Raw genomic sequence first — 12,736 nt, 5'->3', positions numbered from 1 at the left:
ACGAGCCTGCGAGGTCCGTGCGGCTCTTCCCTGCCTCAGACCATCCGGAACGGTGCATGGAACCTGTTCCCTTTGCAGAAAGGTGGGGGGGGGGGGGGAAGGGGGGGGCGTTTCCATGCCCACCAGGACGACTGGCCACAATGCAGGAGCCGGCCAGCTCGGGTACTGCAGGCAGCCCCGGACGCAGGCTCCTGCCCAAAGCTCCAGGCGGCGGCCTCGCAAGGCGCTTGCAGTCATCTATCTCCTGCAGCCCAGACGCCCGGCTCGCCCCCCTCCCTTATTTTACCTAATAGCTCGCAAACCCCATATTGAGAGGGCCTGCTGTGGATCCCGCGGACCTACAAAATGGTGGATGCGAGCTAATTTTTTCCTGCTTTCCCCATAACTTACCGCATCCATCCCCGGCCGCCCTGCCCCCGAAGCGCCCCGGCGGCGGCGGCGGCGGCGGCGGCCCGGCCCGGGTTAGAGACGCGGGCACCCACCTGATGTCATGTAGCCCCGCGAAGCCTGGGGCGCGAAGGCCGCGGGGAAGCGCTTGTGCAGGCGGTAGTCCTTCTCGCTGCGGGACCTCATGCGGTCCGAGGCCCGGTCCGAGAAATCCGAGCTAGGCCAGGCGCGCCGCAGGGTTGTGCTCCGGGTCTTCTTCATGGTGGGGGAGCGCGACCTGCCGCCCGGTCCTGGGGGCCTCAGCGCCGGGGCGCAGCGCGCTGCGGCTTCATCCGTCTACGGCGGGCACGACCCGGGCGGACTCTGCGCACATTTTCCCCAGCCCCTCCTCGTCGGCGTCTACACCGCCAGCGGCGGGTCCGGCCCTCCCCACGCCCCCACACCCCCCCACGGCGACGGCTCCGATTTTACACACGTCCCACAATGCATTACACTTCATTTGCAATCCGCCCGGCTTATAGCTTCCAGATTCCGGGGGGGGAAGGCACGTTCGGAGGCTCCCCGGCCGGGAGGAGGCGGGGAGGGGGCGGGCGGGGTGGGGGCGCCGAGACTTGCAGCGTGAGGGCAATGGGAGCGCAGACAATGGCCCGATTCAGCGCAGGAGTGCTTAGCCGCCTGTGAGCCACGGCACAAAAGACCCAAACAAACGAGGGAGCCGAGGCCTCCGGGGCGGACCCGGGGCCGGGCGCCCCTCCGCACCCGGCGGCCCGCGGCTCAGGGCGAGGCGTGGGCTTGACAGCGTCCGCGTCGTGTCCCCGGGGGCCCGCCGGCCGCGCGGCCCGCAGTCCCCGGCGCGGGCTGGCTCGGCCTCCCCTGCAGTCCCTGGGAGGCAGCCTTCATCACAGGCTCGGACGCGGGCGGCTGCGCACGGGCTCCGGGGGCTCCGGGGGCTCCGGGGGCTCCGGGGGGCTCTGCGGGCGGCAGCTGCGGCCGCCGGGCTCCGCGCAACCCAGGAAGCGCCGGGCGTCCTCGCAGCCGCAGCGCCGCGTCAGTCTCCCTGCCCCGAGGCTCAGGGCGGTGTGCGCGCGTGTGAGTGTGTGTGCGCGCGCCCGCCGACACGCCCGCGCCCCCTACACAGGCAGGCTCCCACTCATGGCCCGGGCGCGTCGGGAGCCGTGGCTGCCCACGATGCCGGGCCCGCCAGTCCCGGGCTCCTCGCCGCGCTGCCTGGAGTCGGAGCACCGCTCCCGCCGGCCTCTCGCTCTCTCCGGGCGCAACACCCCGCGGCGGCGCGGGCCTCGGCCGGGCCCCAGCCTGGAGCCCGCGCTCCGGGATTTACCCCGGTTCGGGGTGGCCCCTCCCCCTCGCAGGGCGCGCGGGGACCCCCCGGCGGGGGCAGGGAGCCCTGCGGCGCCCCGTCTGGCCCACCTGCGCCCACGCCCCGAGCGGCGAGAGGAGGAGGGGGCGCCACGGGGGCGCCACGGGGGCTCCCGGTGCACGCGGCCGCTCGTCCTCTCCGTCCGCCGCCGCCCCGTGGGAGTCACCAGCCGCCCGCTAACCCGCACGCAGGTCCTCTAGCCCGCGCGGCTCTGCAGGCTGCGCCCGGGCCCGCCACCAATCGCTAGGGGACGACAGCGCGCGGCGCGGGCGGGGCGCGGGGGCGCGGGGCGCGGGGCGCGGGGCGCGGGGGGCGCCGGCCGAGCGCGGGCCCGGGACGCCGAGGTCACGCCGAGTTACAGACGCGCGGCGCCCGTGCTGCGAGCCCCGACCACGCCGTGCTGCTGCCGGGTGTTTTGGGTTTTTTCCAAACGCTCATGCATACCCCACATGTGGGTTTCCAAAAATGCTGGGCTGGTTACAAACAAAAATAAACCTGATTTTTTTTTTCTTTCTCAGCATTAGATTTTATTTTGTTTTTGCGCTTTTAAATGAATTACTAACGATGCGACGTTCAAAATCATTTCTTTTTAAATGCTGTTGTTTCGTAGCCGCAGGTGGCAAGGTGCAGAGGCAAGGATATGAAATCTTTGTTGGGGCTATGATCTTACCAGGCAGGAAAGAGAAGAAAAGAGAAGAAAGAAAGAAAAGAAAGAAAGAAGGAAGGAAGGAAAGAAGGGAGGGAGGGAGGGAGGGAGGGAGGGAGGGAGGGAGGGAGGGAGGGAAAGAAAGAAAAGGAAAGGAAAGGAAAGGAAAGGAAAGGAAAGGAAAGGAAAGGAAAGGAAAGGAAAGGAAAGGAAAAAAGGAAAGGAAAGGAAAGGAAAGGAAAGGAAAGGAAAGGAAAGGAAAGGAAAGGAAGAAAGAAAGAAAGAAAAGAAAGAAAGAGAAAGAAAGAAGGAAGAAAGAGAGAAAGAAAAAAAGAAAGAAAAGAGAAAAAGAAAGGAAGGAAGGAAGTTAAGAAAGAAAGAAAGAAAGAAAGAAAGAAAGAAGAAAGAAAAAGAGAAAGAAGAGAAAAGAAAGAAAAGGAAGGAGACCAACAGCAGGCTCTAAATGGTTAAGAGTTCTAGAGCAATTCGGTGCTATTCCGAGGATTGAATTCTTTGGACGGTGGGAGGGTGGACAGCAAGGTTCTTGTAGAACTACCCGTAAGGGGCTGAGTTTAAGCCACAAGCCTTAGATAATCTAGAACTAGAGCTTCCCTTCAGTAACTTAAGGCTACCCTCTGTGACCTGGGGCCAGCAAAACTCATCCATCTCTTGGGATGCTGGGGGGTAAACAAGCAAACAAATAAAATCACTAAGTATCATGTGGAACTTATATTTACACTAATCAAAATTTAGTACTAACTGGAAGCCAATTAGCTAATGTTCAGTGACATTTTTCAAAAAATTAGGAAAGTCCCACAAAATGCACATTTTGCTAGTATGTCTTCCTTACTCTAAGAGATCTTCTAAGAACACAAAGACCACAGCTTTAGAAGCTATACAAGACTACCTGTGTCGAGAACTAAGGTAATCTAAAATAACTGTATTAAGGAATGTGCGAGCTATTGACATTTAGAGATCTCAATCGAATTCAAGACAATTACTCAGTACCTCCCATGAGCCAAAAGTGGTGATATGAATGATTATAACAGTTAGGACTGAAGGCTAATGGTGATTGCTGTGGCAACTGTGGTATTTACTCATTCAGCAAATAATCACTATCTAGAATGTGCCAGCACTGTGATGGGTGCTGGACACACTGAACACCACACATGGCCCCACACAGCTTATGGTCTAGGTAGTAAGCAAATAAATGCACAAAGTGTGCAAGTTCTATGAAGAACAATAACCTCTATGAGAAAATGACATCTCATCTGAGACCTATGGGATGAGGGGGTCATGCAAGCAGAGAGTAGGGAAAATGGTGTTTCAGAAAGTGGGAACGGTACATGCAAAGGACCTGAGGTAGGAAAGAAGTGCAGCTTCTGTTGGAAGAAGTTAAAGGCGGCCAGTGTGGCTGAAATTGGAGCATAAGAGAAAGGCGTGTGATGAGGTCATGGAGGAAGGCGAGAGCCAGATCATGCAAGGACTTGCAAGCTGCATTATGGGTTTTGTCTTCTATTCCAAGTGCAGTGTGAACTGCTGAAGGGTTTTAAGCAAAAAAAGCAATGATAGTTTTAGAATTTCTATATAGAAGGGGCTCAGCAGAGAGAGTCTGTTTGAAGGGAGGGGTCAGCCAGGAATTTTCGGGAGAGCAAGCTTGAATTGCCCTTGACTTAAAACTGAGCATATATTCATTGTTTGTATGAAAAAAAAAAATGGGGTGGATTGATGGAGATTTGGGAGAGGAAAGCTACACTCGGCCACCTCTGCATGCTGGGGGAGTGGCATGGTCCAGTGTACATAAACAGAGCACCCTTGGAGGCAAGGCCAAATAGCCAGGCACAGAAGATTCAGAATAGGTTGGGTTAGCTGAATGGAATCAGATAGTAAAGTAGGAGAGGTAGGGACAGGTAAGTAATTTAGCCATCCAAATCGGATGATGACATCAAAAAAGGTTATGAAGTTAACGTTTGAATCCAACTCAGAGCATATTATGTCACCAATCTTGTCTGATGCAAGTGCATGCGGGGTCCCCTGTTCCTCTAGTCACTGTTAAAATCAGACCTAGTGTGTCCCTCTGTCCTATGGAAACATTCACTCTGGTCATATGCAGCCTGTACATCCCCAGTCCTACTAGTTTCCATTCTCTCAACCTACATGAGATTATCATGTATCTGGGTTATGAACATCACAGAAGCTCAGCTGCACAACCCAGTATTCAGTACGAGAAAGTTTAGAAATAAATGGAGAAATGACAAAGCAAATCAAGTTTACAGTATTAGAATTTTGTAATTCAGGCTTCAGAATCATTTGTACACTTGGTATCTACGTGTCAGATTATAGATTAAGTAGATACACATTTGCTTTGTGATTCTAACTCAAAGATATAATTGATTTTAGGCTTGTAGTTTTAGGTTGAAAGGTATAAGAATTTTAACTTTGAAATTCTCATTTAAAACAGGTTCATAGGGCAGCCCGGGTGGCTCAGTGGTTTAGCGCCTGCCTTCAGCACAGGACATGATCCTGGAGACCTGGGATCGAGTCCCACATCAGGCTCCCTGCATGGAGTCTGCTTCTCCCTCTGCCTGTGTCTCTGCCTCTGTGTGTGTGTGTGTGTGTGTGTGTCTTTCATAAATAAATAAAATCTTTTAAAAAAATAAAAATAAAACAGGTTCGTGGGACATGTGGGTGGTTCAGTGGTTGAGCATCTGCCTTTGACTCAGGGTGTGATCCCGGGGTCCTGGGATCGAGTTCTGCATCGGGCTCCCTGCATGGAGCCTGCTTCTCCCTCCTCCTATGTCTCTGCCTCTCTGTGTCTCTCATGAATAAATTAAATGTTTTTAAAATAAATAAAACTTCAGTTTGTTAGGCTTTTAAGAGTTTAATGAACTTAAGAGTTGTAAGAATATAAACTCCATGAAGGCAAGGGATTTCTCTGTTTTGTTCATTGTTCATTGCTCTGTTTTGTTCACAGCTATATCTCCAGTGGCTAGCAATGCCTGGCATGTATTTATTTGATGACTAATGAAGCCCAAGGAAGTAATTTGGAAGATTTGGTTTGAACCCTTTCCCGTCAGACATACTAAGTGCTTTTTAAAAATTAAATATACAGGGCAGCCAGGGTGGCTCAGCGGTATAGTGCCGTCTTCAGCCCAGGGCGTGATCCTGTGCGGGATCGAGTCCCACATCGGGCTCCCTGCATGGATCCTGCTTCTTCCTCTACCTGTGTCTCTGCATCTATCTATCTATCTATCTATCTATCTATCTATCTATCTATCTATCTATCTATCTCATGAATAAATAACATTTAAAAAAATTAAATATACAAATTGATCAATGCAATTTAAGTTTTTAAGGGAATGTACTTAACCAGGTTTCTAAATGGAACACATTATTGAATAAAGGGCCTTTAGTTATCAATTTGAATTAATCAAGCATTTTTCAAAGTTCCCCAAGAGTTACAGTTTTTATTTTATTATTTTAAATTTATACATAGCGCAAACTGAATCCAACAACTGCAAGACATTTGTGTTTTTCCAATGTGTATCTCTAGTAAAAGAAAACTTTTGATTTTTTGAATTTCTATCTCTAGTATATGAACATTAATTAAAGACCTAACTATCTGTAAACAATCTTTGCTGTGCACAGAAAGCCCCTCTCAGACATTAGAAAGCCCACACTGACTATAGAATGAATATGTAGTAGGTCAGGGAGAAACCAAATCACTGGGGTAAAGGTTGCAGTGAGTAAGAGATGAACATAAGTATAAATCTAAGTGGTAACAGGTCTGAGCCTGGACCCTGTAGCCTAGTAAAGATGAATTTCAATCCAGGAACTCCTAAGCACTCAATATCCTGGGATGCAGGGATGCCCACTAATAGGACAGTGCACAGAACTAGGCATTCATGTATCTATGCATGTTATGTGATATATGCATCAAACTTTATGATTAAAATATTTGTTAAATAAAAATCAGAATTCCTTCTTTAAATTTTTATATTTTGTTATTTTTATTTATTTTATTTTTTTTAAAGAGAGAGAGTGCAAGACCATGAGAAGAGAAAGGCAGAAGGAGGGAGAGAATCTTAAGCAGGGATGGCCAGTGCAGAGCCCAACATGGGGCTCGATCTCATAATCCTGAGATCGTGACCTGAGCTGAAATCGAGAGTCAGCCACCCAGGTACCCCTAAAAAAATCAGAATTCTGAGTCTGATAGTAACTTATTTTTCTGCTTCTTCCTGAAACGTGATTTGCAGATGATAACAATAGGTTACTTTGACTAATGAGCTGATTAGTCAAAAAAAAAAAAAAAGTATATATACACACCTTAAAATTGAGTAGTTGTGTGGCCAAGGTTACAAAGCCATATGGAATCTGGGAAAGAACATTCCCCTGAAGGACTAGGACAGAGCTTTTTCAGATGTTTGTGAGATGGAAACATCTTACGGGGGAATTTCTTATGGGACACATGTCTACACTCATACATTCATGTGTATGTGTGTTTCCACATCCATAGGGCCTGGAGTATGTTGGCCTCCAAAAGCAGCTAACTAAGGTAGCTGACCAAAGCCTTATCCCCAGGGCACTTTGGTCCACATTTTGTCTTCCTTAACCCAGGCTCCAAACTGCTAGCTACAATTTTAACAGAAAGCTCCAGCACTACGGCCCCCCCTTAGAAGATGCTAGACTGGTGGTGGCTAAAACACCCTGGGAAGTGTTAAAGCCATGGGATAAAATAAGGTTAAGAGAACTCCTAAGAATAATGAGAATGTATGTATGTATTTCCTTCCCACTGCTACCAAAATCTCCCTCAAATGTCTCTTCTTCTCTACGTAGGTACACTGTCACCTGCCATTCACTCCTGACAGGGCCATAATGAGTAATGGTTGTTGGTGATGCTACCCTCAAGGACAGCGATGTTTGGGGATGGAGGGATTCACTGAAAAGAAGTAATTCCAGTGGGGCCTGAGTTTGGGAGGCCTGCTGATGGAGTGGGTGGGCAGCATTGTGATGTGATGCACATCTCGAGGCCAGACTGATCACAGGCAGGTAAGAGAGGGCAGGGAGGCATGGTGATGCCCAGGACACAGGCATTCATATCTTTGTGAGGGTGGGGGGTGGCCTGGAAACATTAGTCTTTGAGTTCCATTTGTTTTTTCAATTGGGACAGTAATAATATCTCTCTCAAAGGGTTGTAGCAAGGATTTGAGGTAAATATACCAAATGTCCCAGTTCACTGCTAACAAACAGAAAGCGCATCAGCAAAAGATAGCCAATTTTATTATTTCTATTGAACACTGAGGGAGGAAAGCATTTTAAAAACCTGAATCCTCTTTAGATCCCGTTTGTTCACCTCTGAACTGAGCTTTGTATCAAATTAACAAAGCGAGCTGGATTCCAGTGGGGGCCAGGGTTGCTACCAGCTTAGCACACAGTTCCTGCAGCAGAGTCCCATAGTTGAAATACACAGTATCCACACACCGGTTTACAAAAAAGAAAGAAAACAACCCTCAGCTCACCTAGAGCATACTCAAGAGCGGAGGCATTCAGTGGTGCCCAGCACAACTTGGTTCAAGTGGAAAAGTTACTGGGATCAAGAATGGAGTCCAGAGAAGGTAAAAAGAGCCCAAGTGTCCATCAACAAACGGACAAGCAGAATGTGGCCTGTCCAGACCATGAAACAGTACTCAGCCTGAAAGAGAATGGCATTCTGGCCCAAGCCACAACATGGATGAACCGTGAAGACACTGAGTGAGGTGAAAGAAGCCAGGTGCAAAAGGACTACATGATTCCACTTAAATGAAGTACCCAGTGTAGACAAATCCATAGGCACAGAAAGGACGATCACAGTGGCCAGGGCCTAGGGACAGTGGGGAAAGGGAGTGAGTAGTTAGTGAGGACAGAGTTTCAGCTTGGGAAGATGAAAAAGTTCTGCAGGAGGATGGTGGTGATGGCTGCACCACAGTGAGAATGTACATAATAGGGATCCCTGGGTGGCTCAGCGGTTTAATGCCTGCCTTTGGCCCAGGGCCCGATCCTGGAGACCCGGGATTGAGTCCCACATCAGGCTCCCTGCATGGAGCCTGCTTCTCCCTCTGCCTCTCTTTGTCTCTCTGTCTCTCACGAATAAATAAATAAAATCTTTAAAAAAAATGTACATAATGCCGCTAACTCAACAATAATTAAAATGGTAATTATTTTAAGCATTTCACCAAAATTTTAAGAATAAAAAGAAGAGAGTACATGGAACAAAGCTACAGCCAAGAAGCAGCCTTGTGAGTGCACTCCTGCAGGAGGACAAGCTATTGCGAGTTGGTCTTCTGACCTGTCCACACTGGTTGCACACATCTCCTTCATGACCTTTGAAAACAGGCTAATCTATCGTAGGCCCTGAGCACAGAACAAGCTCCAAAATAAACCAGCACGGTCAGGTGCCACCACATTACCAGTGAGAAATGGGTCCTTCAAGGATGCGTTTGAATTTGTCAAGCTTGAGAGAAAAAAATTAAGATTTTTTTTAAAGTTTACAGACACTTAAGTTTTTGCTCTTTAAATGTATATTATGAATAAATAAATGTATGTTAACGAACACTGCATTCTAACACTCCATTTCTACCCGCTGGAGAAAGTAGCCTGAGCTATGACACTGGTCAGAAATCAAAAGAGGAACCTGATGGTCTTGCCCGGTTGGAAGATAGGGAGGTGCAGCAAATAGTGAACAACAGGGGTGGAAAGGTATATGGGGACCATTGGTGGAGCGAGAGCTTGGGATTTAGTGTGATTAGTCTGTGCATAATTCACAAGGAAAAGGGGCATAATGAATACTGAGCAAAGGAGAAACAAAACTGGATAGTATTTATAAATTTAACCCAGTGGGAACTGGCTGTAAACAGGCAAGAGGAAACCTTTGAGGGTGATGAAAATATTGTTACAACTGAATTGTGGCATCAGCTAACAGTTGTACAAATGTATCAAAATATATCAAACACTTAAAAATGGGTGAATTTTATGGTATCTGAATTATACCTCTTTAATGCTGTTAAAAAAAAAAAAAATCACTCCGTCATTGAGTGGAGGATTATCTGGAAAAGAAAGAGACCTGCACCAAAAGACCAGCTGGGAGACTACTGCAATAGTGGGGTTGATGTGATGTGAGTTGGAATTTGAGTTCTCGCTGGAAAAATGGAGAAGTGTGGACAGGAGCCAGTGCCAGGTTGGAATCTGCAGACCTTACAAGAGGATGGGCGAGGAGGAGACCAGAGAGGATCATAGATCCCTCAAAGGTCTATGGACTGGTGATTCCACACACAGAAACCCGGGAGTCATTTTACTTCTGGACCCTCCCCCTTTCCTGAACTTTGTAGCACTTATGATTTTAGGCGACATATTTTGGCCATTATTCTCACACTTTTCAATATTATATATTCCTAAATATTATACACGCACAATTTTCTTCTTGCTAACAGAACTGACAATCTCTCCATTGCAAAACCCATTGGAGATGTTAGTCTGTATCTGGATTCTTGCTTGGTACCGGTGCCCACTCTCTCCTCTTAAAACATGTCTCTCTTTCATCTCCCTCTCCACCTACCATCCTCTCTCATCCTACCTCTCAATTCTCCTCTGCCCACGAACACTGGTGTTCTCTGGATCCCATCACCAAGCGCTTCTTCTTCGCCTTCTCAGTCTCCCTAGCTGAGCTCAACAACACCCTCTGCTTAGTGTTAACCCCCGTAAGTGAAAGCTTTCCCCAAACTCTCACCATCAGACCTCTCCCCTAGTCTGCAAATCCCTATTCCTACTGCCAAACTGGGTATTTTCCCCAGATACTCCATGGACAATCAAACTTAAGCTGTTCATTACACAAAATTAATCATCTTTATCCCCGCTCTCCCAAACTCTGGCTTTCTGACATACATTTCTGGGCATGGTGAATGGCACTCCCAGCCATCCAGTTTCATAGAGCAAGTACATGGGATCAACTATGCTTCTCTCTCTCATAGCTCCCTCCCATCCATCCCATGCCCCACACTACACCCAGTGGTCACCATATTTCTCCCACTTTCTACTGCCTTCCTATGTCCCAAAGGCCTAATGAAGGCATTGGAGAAGGAGCAGCTGGCCATAAACAGAAAACCAGTGTCACTTGCCAAAGATACATGAAGGGTAACCTAAAATCTTTAATGAAATAGGACTATATTATAAATTTAAATATCAAAAATTAAAATGAGATATATAGAATCATATGCCTAATTTATTTGTCTAATACATACTTCAAAATACGCTTTTCAATTAAAAATGGAAACTGATCATCAGTAATTTGGCTCAGTATTATACAGTTTAAGGCAAAAATCAGATCATACAGTAATAAAAAGATTATACATTTCAGTCTTTATATTAACTAGCATAGAGAAGCCCCACATCACATATGACCGTAGTTGGAAATCATAAAACTATTTAACCATCTTCTCTGAGAAGATTTTGACACTGATCATGAGGCAGTTGACTTCTGTTCAACAAGTTCTGTTACCTAAGGTAAACCTCAGAATTGGTTTTTATTCTGAATATGCCACATATTTAGCAATATCTTCTCTCCCCTTCTTTGGTTTTTTTTTTTTTCTCTCCCCTTCTTTGGAAAAGTATCCACGAGGGTCTTATATCAAGCCTTCAAGTCTCTCTTCAAAATGCTTAAAATACTTTCAGCAAAATCAGAAGAGTTTTCATGATTGTTCAGCCAACTAGAAGAACCTCGTTCACCATGATTTTAGCGTGCAGCCCCTATGACCAGCTTTGAAACCACCTTTTTAAATCCTCCTTATGCTGAAAAACTGTCTTTGCAAAGTAGCACATGTTGCAGCTCTATTTATTCTTTTAAAAAACCTAATGTTATACTCAAAAGGCTTCAAGTAATTAAAGATAGCACCAAAATTCGGCCATCTACAAGGCCAGGAGCAACTAGGCATACTCTCAGAGAACAGGCTTCCTCTAGAAAGGCCTAATATTTTTCTGAAACCCAGGCAGATGCACACTGGGCTTTTTCACATGTTCTAATAAGCTTCATACTGAAACAATCTGAATGAATTGAGTGGATGAAAAATTTGAGTCACCTTACCCCTATACTGATTGAGAGGAAAAAGCAGAACATTGCCCGATTGATATGACTGGTAATATTAACAATTCATTAAATAAATCTTTCAATTTTTCACGTACATGTGGGGCCCGTGTACAGGGTAGTGAGAAACTTTTGCTTCCACTGCCAAGCTTCAGTAGGTAGACTGAGCTCTCCACTGCACCACCAGGACTTTAGTCACAACTGATACAATGTCTCTGTGAACCCAAACATTCTGCTCATAGTTCACTAACCACAAAAGATTAGCTAAAATCACAGTATTGGTGGGTTCCTCAGATTATAGGAGTGGTATCAACCTTGGACTCCGAAAAGGTCAGCAAAACTGTTAGCTCTCATCATCTTATAATGAAAAACACTGTATCTTTATGTTGAACAACTCTTTAAAGTGTTGTGTCACAAGATAACCAGCAGGCTTTGCCTGTTAGAAATTCTTCTCATGGTTACTCCTCATCTCATAACAAAATGTGAAGATCACATGAGCTGTAAATCCACTTTCTGAGCACAGATAATCTGCAATGGAGAATAATGTCCTAAAAGCAAAACACAGCTTTGGAGAAAGGGGAACCCTTTTAGACAGTCGGTGGGAATGCAAGCTGGTGCAGCCACTCGGGAAACAGTATGTAGCTTCCCCAAAAAGTTAAAAATAGAACTACCCTGTGATGCAGCAATTGCACTACTGGGTATTTATCCAAAGGATACAAAAATAATGATTCAAAGGGGCACCTGCACCCCAGTGTTTATAGCAGTAATGTCCACAATAGCCAAAATATAGAAAGATCCCCGATGTCAACAGATAAACGGACAAAGAAGATGAGGCATACACACACACACACACACACACACTGAAATATTACTCAGCCATCAAAAAAATGAAATCTTGCCATTTGCAATGATGTGGATAAAACTAGAGGGTATTACACTAAGTGAAATAAGTCAATCACAGAAAGACTAATACCATATGATTTCACTCATATGTGGAATTTAAGAAACAAAACAGATGAACATAGGGGAAGGGAAGGAAAAATAAAACAAGATGAAAACAGAGAGGGAGGGAAACTATAAGAGACTCTTAACTATAGGGAACAAACTGAGGGTTGCTGGGGTGGGGGGGTGGGGTGAGGGGATGGGGTTATGGGGTGACGGGCATTACAGAGGGCACGTGATGGGATGAGCATATAACACCAGGTATTATATG

General features: G+C 46.7%; 1 protein-coding gene across 7 annotated transcripts in view; it reads right to left on the bottom strand.

Moving 5' to 3' along the window:
* STOX2 (storkhead box 2) overlaps positions 1 to 12,736 on the bottom strand; it is a 264,144-nt gene that overhangs the window by 112,775 nt on the left and 138,633 nt on the right. Inside the window, exon 1 of one of the 7 annotated variants that reach the window (XM_072775920.1) lies at positions 483 to 951. The exons of the other annotated variants lie outside the window; for them this stretch is intronic. Within the exon in view, the coding sequence (XP_072632021.1) occupies positions 483 to 648 (166 nt within the window). The 5' untranslated portion in view covers positions 649 to 951. Of the gene's footprint in view, positions 1 to 482; positions 952 to 12,736 lie in introns of those variants that run through there. 7 annotated transcript variants of the gene reach the window in all.

The sequence above is a fragment of the Canis lupus genome, chromosome 15, assembly GCF_048164855.1.
Source record: "Canis lupus baileyi chromosome 15, mCanLup2.hap1, whole genome shotgun sequence".
Classification (NCBI taxonomy): domain Eukaryota; kingdom Metazoa; phylum Chordata; class Mammalia; order Carnivora; family Canidae; genus Canis; species Canis lupus.
This window is presented reverse-complemented; position numbering and strand designations above follow the sequence as displayed.